General features: G+C 44.4%; 1 protein-coding gene across 3 annotated transcripts in view; it reads right to left on the bottom strand.

The window, feature by feature from the left end:
* bcor (BCL6 corepressor) overlaps window positions 1–10,000 on the bottom strand; it is a 62,541-nt gene that overhangs the window by 10,784 nt on the left and 41,757 nt on the right. For all 3 annotated transcript variants that reach the window (XM_036561815.1, XM_036561817.1, XM_036561816.1), the window contains 2 exons: window positions 4,147–4,313; window positions 2,798–2,943 (listed from right to left, as the gene is read on the bottom strand). In XM_036561815.1, coding sequence (XP_036417708.1) covers window positions 2,798–2,943; window positions 4,147–4,313 — 313 coding nt within the window. The remainder of the gene's footprint in view (window positions 1–2,797; window positions 2,944–4,146; window positions 4,314–10,000) is intronic.

The following is a 10,000-nucleotide window of genomic DNA, read 5'->3' as shown; positions in this document are numbered from 1 at the left end:
AACCTTGCTTCCGACTAAAAGGCAATCAAACTAGACTAACTGGATAATTATATTTCTGTCAAATGTTAGGAAGACACCAAAATAGATCAGCTTAGCTAATTAGCTACCAACGTTTCTGACTAACATTAGGAAAATTTCACTATAGCTCAGGCTAGCTAACTAGTTAGCTACCACATTTCTAACTAACAAAACAGATCAGACTGGCTAACTAACCATTCTCTTGACTAATGTTAAGAAGATTCCAAAATAGACCTTAGCTAACTAGCTAACCATATTACTGACTAACGTGCAGAGGATACCGAATTAGGCTAACAAACAAGCTCCCGATGCTCCGAACGAAAGTTAGGAATATTGCAAAATGTCAAAACTAATGTCAGGAAGATTCCCAAACAGACCAGACTAGACGAGCTACCGTTTTCGACTAACGTTGGGTGTCTATCAAAACAGATTTAGCTAACTAGCTAATCAAGTTTGCGAAACACTGAAACGCAAAGAGTTTAATTACGACTTCGCAAGTGGGACAACCAGAGCACCCGACAAGCACCCAAAGGCAGCACTACTGCCGTCACTATCGCATCGCTCGCAGAGAACCAGCGAGGTTCGTTCTGCTCGCAGCAGCGAAAGCGAAGCGGCTCCAGATGTTGCTGCAGTAAAGATGAAGGCTGGAATCCTGACCAGCTGCTGACCCGAGAGCCGCTAGGCTGTTTTTCTCCCGCGATGATTCAGATTAGAAACGGCCGCGGCGCACGGGGAGGATAAAACGGCCAGCGAGTGTGAATGTGGGGGGAGAGAGAGAGAGGGAGAGAGGGAGAGAGCGAGCGAGCGAGCGTGCGCAGGAGAGGGAGGCTTTAAATGGCAGACAGGGTGGAGGGGGAACGTTTTAAATGCTAAGTAGGAAGAAGTGATTAGAGGAGCGAGCGAGCGAGAGCAAGAGAGATAGAGAGAGAGAGATTGTGTGCGAAGGCGAGTGAGAGCGTGCTCTGATTGCTTCCCCTCAAAGGGCTCGGCGCAGACTGGGCTCTGCTTGCGTAACGCACACACACAAGCAGAGAGAGAGAGCGAGCGAGCGAGCAGGGCTGAATGCCTCCTCAGCAGAGGGCAGGTCTCCCACCGTGCAGGCTTCACTTCATACAGCCACACACACACGTATTCTACACGTACGTATGTCTATATACACATATAGATATAGATACATATGTATAAGAAATAAAGTAATAGGTAATAAGTAAAAGTGCAGGCTGAAGGCTGTAGGTTGCTATGAATCTGTGATTGTGGCGCTCTCGTTCAAATACAGCTTTTAAATGACTTTTAAAGCTACACTGTCCAGACTGCGCTGGACAGTGCTCGCGGGGCAACTATGGGCAAATCAATGAGCAGCAAACTAACAAAAGCAGCAGCTTGGTGGAGCTCCAGTTCCCCTCGAGACCCTCCACTGTAACAAGAACCCACAAGCTGTATGAACAAGTGAAAGAGGCTACAATAACGGAGGAGCTGAAGCCCTGACTGTATATGTGATATATACACTCGGTGTCTCATTGACCGTTTATATATACGCACACACACATCGCTGCTGTCTGAACCAAACCTTGTATCTCCATTTTTGTCGTTCTTCAGTTTTTAACATAATCTGAAAATGCCTTTACATTGTGTTCAAGATGAATGGACCAGAGGAAGCGGCCCAAAGTGACTTGAAAAGATGTCTGGTTCCATTGACTTACATTGAAAGTAAAGAAGGTTTTTTCCGTCTCCTGTAAAGTTACCATTTTGGAGATATGAGGTTTCTTTCTGACAAAAATATTGATTGTATATAAATATATAAATTAGACGCTCATTGGTTGGAACTTGCAGCCACTGTTGCCTTCACTGAATGTTGCTGATGAAAATTTTGAGCTCTATAGATTTTCTCTATAGTGATTCACACATTCAGGCATATTTTCACACAATGAAAAGAAAATTAAATTATTGAAATAAATACTAATAAATAAATTCTGATAAGCCCATTTTGTCCACTCATACAGCTCTGAGAAAAAAACTTATATGGATATATGTGCGTGTGTGTACAAACCCCCCCACTACACACACACACACACACACACACACAGGCAGTAGAGGCTTGCAGAATTAACACCATGTTCCAGCTCAGATAACTGCAGGAGGTCCGATTAGAATCAGATTAAATCTAACACCCACATACACACACACACACACACCAGCCAGCATGGCTTTCCCAAATACCACCACCATACACACACACACCCACACACCCCCCAAATAACATCAGCAAAATACACACACACACACACACACACACACACACACACACACACACACACACACACACAGAGTAAATCTCCTTTCTGTGAAAGCGGGTTTGCTGTGCTAAAGGCCGCTCACCGCGGCAGCCGTTGCCTAGTAACCAGCTGGCCGAGCGGAGCACGTGCGGCGTCTTGTCGGTACCTGGAGCCGCACTTCCAGGAATGAAGGATGAGGGAGGGAGGAAGGAAAACAGAAAGGAAAGAGACAGAGAGAAAGACAGAAAGAAAGATAAAGAAAGAGAGAGAGAGGAAAAACAGAAAGCAAAATAAAGAGGGATGGAAAAAGAGATGGAGGAGCAGGAAAAGAAAGAAAGTAAGAAAGAAGACGGGTGAAGGGTTGAAAGTAAGACGGAGAAAAAAAACAGAGAGAGAGAAAGAGAGAGAGAGAGAGAGAGAGAGAGAGAGAGAGAGAGAGAGAGAGAGAGAGTGTGTGTGTGTGTGTGTGTGAGAGAGAGAGAGAGCGCATGTGCGTGTGTACTGACCGGACAGAAATCCCTCCATGACGTCGCTGTGGGTCATCTTCAGCAGGCCGCGGCCAGAGTAGGTGGCCAGTGTGGGGTCGGCGCCGTACGACAGCAGCAACCGAACGATATCCAGATGATCGTTCTCCACGGCGTCGTGAAGCGGCCTGAGGGAACAGCACCACCACACAACATTAACACAGCTGAGTTTTCTGTTCAGCCCATCAGTCAGAAATCGGTTCACTCCTAAAAACATCAGTTATGTGGTAAAAACTCCACCTGATCTGCGTCTGCAACACAACACACATCCACCGGGGAATTAACCATAAAAGAACGTGTTTCAGGTCTGTTTTTCACATCCACTTTTACAGATAAACGTGTTTTACAGCGTCAGCAACACTGTAAGCAATTTAACTGTTTTCACCCCATTATTAGCTTCCAATCTTAGCTACATTAGCCTCCAGGTTTCTGTCAAACTGGTGCCTTAATTGCCAAAATTCTTTACCGTTTTGTGAAATAGCGCTCTTTTTCCTTTCTCCCAATCCTAATTAATGTTTTTTTTAAATGAGAATTTGAAATAAAGCATGTTAAAAGTTAAATTTAAAGTAATATGAAGAAAGCGCACTGGAGTGACCCGCCTGTCCAGAATCAATCTCCCTCTCTAATTATCCACGCCGTGTTTCGCAGCCTCTTCTGTTGACGCCAACCCTATTATTACTCAACGTGTAATTAGACGCTCTGTGTGTGTGCGTGCGATGTGTGTGTGTGCTGTGTAATTAATGCTGGAGTAACGCTCACACACACACACACACACACACACAGTAAACCAGAAAAAACAGTGTGTAACAATGGCACAGGAACGTGATGGTGCGGGTATATATATATACACACACACACACTGTTGTCCTTTATATTGTGTGTAAATTTCATGATGAATGGACCAAAAGAAACGGCCCAAAATTACTTGGACAAAAAGTCTGGTTCCATTGACTTACATTAAAAGCAAAGCATGTTTTTTCCTTCTGCTGTAAAGTTACCATTGTGGACATACGAGGTTTTGTTCCAACAACAAATGGGATTATTTGAAGCAGCAACCAACTTCTAGGACTGAACTTGGGAGGTGAGGAAAAGCCTCCTTTTGACTAGAAATTAATAAACAGAAGAACAGGGGCCATTTCTATGTGTCCACTCATCATTTAAACGGTCACACAAGTAAAGGGCAGCTGGCTTAAACATTAGCCTTTGGTAATTTAGCCAATCAGTTATTTTCAGACATTTTATTTTTAACCACTAATATAGTCAAAAAAAAGTAAACGTTTGAGATTTTCCCACGACGTATGAATGAATGAGTCGGCTGAATGTCCGTGTACCTGGTGCCGTCCTGTGCGCTGCAGTTGATGTCTGCTCCGTGCTGCAGCAGGTGCTGGACGATGGAGAACCAGCCGCGAGCGCATGCCTCATGCAGCGCGCAATATCCCGCATTATCACGATGATTTACGTCGCACACCTTATTCTCCAGACAGTACAACACCACCTCCTACACAAACAGAGAGAGAGAGAAAGATAAATAAATACACCACACCAGACAAATACACAGCATAGACTAACAAAAACAATCAGTCAAATTACAAATTATAGAGGTACGGAGAACAAAAAGGAGAAAAAGAGAGACGATCCAAGCTACTGCTTTCATAGCTATCATATATCATATATAGCTATATCAACTTAAGTCAACTCATTTTCATTATTTCTTTCTTATTATTCAGTTTTTTTTGTAATGTTTTGACGGTAAGAAAACACTTTAGCAACCACCTGAAATACCACATCAGTAGTCTAGCAACACCTTAGCAAAAATTGAAGGAATCTTCGTATAAAGCCTACAAATGCAGCCTATGTTCGGAGTGATGTCGAGGACACATCTGATGTATCCTTCCAGGCCTTCGGTTACCCACAGTTCTCTGCACACGAACGACGCGAACAATGAACAGCACAATGAAAATGCCGGAAAATGGAGTTGTTGGAGCAGAGCCTGTTTTAAAATGTAAGCTGTTCACATCCTTGAAGTCATTTTTGTTACCTTATAAAGCGCAAACTGATTGATTAATTAAAGCATTCATTGATGTATCGTATGTCGTCCATATACCGTATTTACTCAGAAGTATTTGTATATATGTAGTTTATTGTACTACATAAGCTTGTTGGCGTATTAGCTACCATAGCAACAAACACAATGCAGTGGGCTCCATTTTCTCTCACCGGTTCCCTCAAGTTTTGCGGCACCATTTTAAGAGGCGGGACCTTTCTGATGACGTCACCATGCCTCCTCATTAGGGCTGTTCCATTTGTGTGACCAACAGGCAGCTACAGGAGGAGTCTTCATGGGATAGTCCTACCGAGGACCCGCCCTACCTCGGCTGCAGCCTTTGGAACTCAGCTACTGTGACATTGACCTCTTTTCACTCTAGACTCAATTGGAGCAAAATCTGAATCTGACCAGTGGTCAGTGTGGACGGTCAGTGGAGCACTGAACTGTCAATCACTTTCAGCCTCGATAGTCCAACAGTCACAGAAACATTCATCCCACCACACACACACACACACACACAGGCCGGCTGGCGGGCGTCTGGTAGCCAGATGAACGTAAGCGGTGGGATTCAGGTGGCATAGCACCAACACATACACCCTCGCTCCTCTCTCTCTTTCTCTCTCTCTCCGTATCCTGGATACAGCCTGTTGTGCGCGTGCGCCCCGAGCGAGACGAGAACGCGGCGCCGGCCAGCCGACTGCACACACACACACACACACACACACAGCTTACACCACGACCGGCAGCCTAGACAAACACACACACCCCACCACACCGCAGATTAACAAAAACACACCCACAACACGTCTGATTAAAACAAACACACACACACAGAAACTCCCTGATTTTCGGGAGTTCTTTTCATTTCCTTTCTTATTCCTGCCCCTCCGCTCACTCCCTCCGCCAGGACGCTGTATTTCTGCACTGGCAGGGAATATTTCTCCCTCTCTCCCTCCATCTCTCTCTCTCTCTGGCCTGGGGGGAGTTTGGTAGTGGAACAAGTGTGGAGCGCTCGCAGCCAGCGGAGCTAAGCGATGCATTATACAGACAATAAAGCTGTATTTAACAGCCCAGAGAGAGAGAGAAAGAGAGAGAGAGAGAGACAAAGAAGAGAGAGAGATAGAGAAAGTCAGAGGTAGAAAGAGAACACACGAGAGAGAGAGAGAGAGAGAGAGAGAGAGAGAGAGAGAGGGTATCAGAATGCTGATTTCTCCGCAGTAAAAGCTCCCCCCCCACCTCCTCCCCCGCTTTTAATCTCCCTTGCTAAAAACGCCTTCCAGCCAACAACTGCAATCAATGCATCACTCAGACACTTAACCCTTCACACACACACACACACACACACACACACACCACACACACAGCCGAGCGGTCGAGCTCGCTCAGACACACTTCACACACTTCAACTCAAGAACGCTGTAATGCAAAGCAAAATCCTGCACTGATGGACAGAATCAGCCGGGAGAGATGAGACGAGAAGACAGAAAAAGAGGCAAGAAACCAGAATAACTGAAAAGAGAAGAAACGTGAGAAGGAACAGAAAAGACGAAGAGAAGCAACGCATGAGACGGGACAAGGAGAGTAGAGATGAGAGGACGAGAGGAGATGAGGCAAGAAGAGGTGAGACAAAATGAGAACAGAAGAGGCACGATGAGGCTAGAAGAGATGAGACAAACTGAGGAGAGACAAGATGAGACTAGAAGAGATGAGACAGGAAAAGATGAAATGAGAAGAGAAGAGACAAGGAGAGATGAGATGAGACAAGAGACGGGAAAAGAAGAAAAGAAACATGACAAAATGAGATGAGAAAAGATAAGACAAATGAGAAGACAAGAAGAGACTAGGAGAAATGAGATGAAATGAAGAGAGACAAGATGAGACTAGAAGAGCAGAAATGAGACAAAATGAGAAGAGAAGAGACTAGAAGCGATGAGATGGGAAAAGAAGAGACAAGATGAGACTAGAAAAGGTGAGACAAAATGAGAGCAGACAAGATGAGACTAGACAAGATGAGACTTGAAGAGCAGAGCTGAGACAAAATGAGAAGAGACAAGATGAAACTAGAAGAGGTGACACAAAATAAGAAGAGAAGAGACAAGATGAGCCTGGAAGAGCCGAGATGAGAAGAGAAGAGAAAAGGCAAGACGAGAAGAGAAAAGACGAGAGAAAAATCGAAGACAAAAGTCAATATGAGACAAGGGAAGAGAAGGCAAACCACAAAAAGAGACAAGAAGAGATGAGACGAGAAGAGAATGACAGATGAGAAGAAATGATAACAGAACTGAAAAATGAAACAAGGAGAGATGAAGAGAAAAGACATGAAAAGAGACGAGAAGAGAGGGGAGATGAGAAGCGACAAGAACAACAGAAGAGGAGAAAAGAGGAAAAGGAGGAAAAGAAAAGAAAAAATGAGAGGAGAAAAGATGAGTTAATTCTGTGTTTATACTGCTGCGTCTCAGAGTGTCTCTGCTCTGTATCTGAGACAGAGAAACGAGACCACCGGTCAGACCGCAGATCAGCGTGTGTTCTGCTGTAGCCACGACAACTCTTATTACACACACGCAGACACACACACACACACACAGACACACACACAGACACACACACAGACACACACACACACACACACACAGACACACACACAGACACACAGACACACACACACACACAGACACACACACAGACACACACACAGACACACACACAGACACACACAGACACACACAGACACACACACAGACACACACACACACACAGACACACACACACAGACACACACACACACACAGACACACACACAGACACACACACACACACAGACACACACACAGACACACAGACACACAGCAAGAAAGAAGAAAAAATCTAAACCAGCTTGAGAATTTTGCCACAATTACAGGCAATTAAAGTGGAATTGGAGACTCTCTCATCTCTCTCTCTTCAAATCTGTCTCATCTTTCTCCTCCCATCTTTCTCCCTCCTTTACATCTCTGTCGCTCCATCCTTCTCATTTCTCTCTTCCTCTCGTTTCTTTCGCTCCTTCCCTCTCATCTCTCTCTCCCTCTTGTTTCTCTCATTCCTTCCTTCTCATTTCTCTGTCTCCTTCTTATTTCTCTCTCTCCCTCTTTTGCATTTCTCTCGTTCCTTTTCAAAAGCTGTTGAATCCCTGAGGAATCGAGTCTGCGTCCGCTAGAGAGAGAGAGAGAGAGAGAGAGAGAGAGAGAGAGAGAGAGAGAGAAAACGAACCGCAGCCACACACTCTGCTCTGACGAGCGTTCTAATTTTACACACACACACACACACACACACACACACACACACAGGCACGACTCGGGGAACAAAAACAACAGACTCCGGGCTGCACGGACGGATGTCACGTTGGCTCAGGAAGCGTGAGAGAAGTGGCGGGGTGGAAGGGGGGACGAGAAGAGGGGGAGAGAGAGAGAGAGAGAGAGAGAGAGAGAGAGATGGAGGAAAAATAAAGAGAGAGAGAGAATGAGACGAGAGAATAAAGGAGAGCGAGACAGACAGACAAAGAAAGAGCGAGAGAGAGCGAACAAGTCGGGTGAAGAAGGAAAGACGACAGACGGGGAGAGAGACGGGCGGCATTACAATGGGACACTTCCAGAAATGTTCTAGTGTAGTTATTATCAGAGAGAGAGAGACAGAGAGAGAGAGAGAGAGAGAGAGAGAGAGAGAGAGCGAATGAGAGGACGAGAGACCTTTCTTTAGTGTACTGCTGGAAATAAATAAATAAATAAGGAAACTACACGGCTATAAATTATGCAGCAGCTCCTATACATGAGAAAAACACACGGTGTGTGTGTGTGTGTGTGTGTGTGTGTGTGTGTGTGTGTGTATACACACAGACTCTATGCTTGTTGTGTTTCACACACAAACACACACACACACACTGAAGAGGCTGGAAGCTGTTATTTTCTCCGTGGTGACGACCATCGCTAGCAACAAAACACAGACACACTGCACTCTATACACGCCTTCACACTTCCTACATGTTAAACCAGTGCAGACTTTGCTCCACCGTCTCACTCGGGTTTAAAGTGATGCTTCAGCTAAAAATCAGATCTCCAGCTCCCCCTCATGCAGTCAGCCGGATGAGACAGGTTTAGTGTCAGACCTTTTGCACTGGAGCTACGAGGCTAATGTGGCTAACAAGTGATGGTAGCATATGTACACCAATTAGCATTATGCAAACTGCACACCTAATCATCACACACTGGTGAGCTGTGAAGTGATCTTTGGTGTCAGACAGTGCATCAATTCAAACTGAATTTGCATCATAACTTTCCAATTTGCATAATAATGATAATAATAATAGTAATAATAATAATAGCATTCTCAGGTCATTATAAAGCTGTGTTCAGCAGTCTGAACGTTCTGCACAAGGGGGACACTATTAGCATTCAAATCGCTTAAGCATCACTTAAAGAGAGGAAACCCACACCAGCAGGATCTCACAAATGTATGCATGTTTGTAGCATACATATATATATTATATATATTTGAACAAACATTTATGTTTCTTGTTATAAATTGCTGTTAATTAACTGTCAAATCCTCAGTCATTCAGCAACTCTTTCAAAGATTAATCGAGTAATTATTGTCCATGTTCGTAGATAACAGTGTGACGTACAGTGTCAGAGGCCTAATAGGCAAGTCTATCAGAGATAAGTTTCAGCATAATTCAGCGGTTGAGGTGTAAACGGTTTACAGTGGTGATGATAGGAACCAGGGGTCGCCATGACTACAACACACATATAGCCATTTTATTTACTATCCAAAACCACCAGCGAACCTACACGAGTCTTCTGAGTTTATATGGAATATAATCTGAAAGATCTGGAAGAATGAGTTTTCTTTGTGGACTATTTTGCCTCGCACCACCCTACATCATGAATAAATTACAATAAATTAATTAAAATACGTTTTAGACCAAAACTTTATCAGACATCAGGCAAGTATTCATAACCATTTTAGGTAGTAACTTTCTGTGAGGGAGCTTTTAGAGGTGGATGTCTGGTTCCTATCACCACCACTGTGAACAGCTCTGACTCTGTAAGTTTCTCTAGCATGGAGCGTTTCACACCAAACCCCTCTGAATGACATTGTTGACATGT

The sequence above is a fragment of the Colossoma macropomum genome, unplaced genomic scaffold, assembly GCF_904425465.1.
Source record: "Colossoma macropomum unplaced genomic scaffold, Colossoma_macropomum, whole genome shotgun sequence".
Classification (NCBI taxonomy): Eukaryota; Metazoa; Chordata; class Actinopteri; order Characiformes; family Serrasalmidae; genus Colossoma; species Colossoma macropomum.
This window is presented reverse-complemented; position numbering and strand designations above follow the sequence as displayed.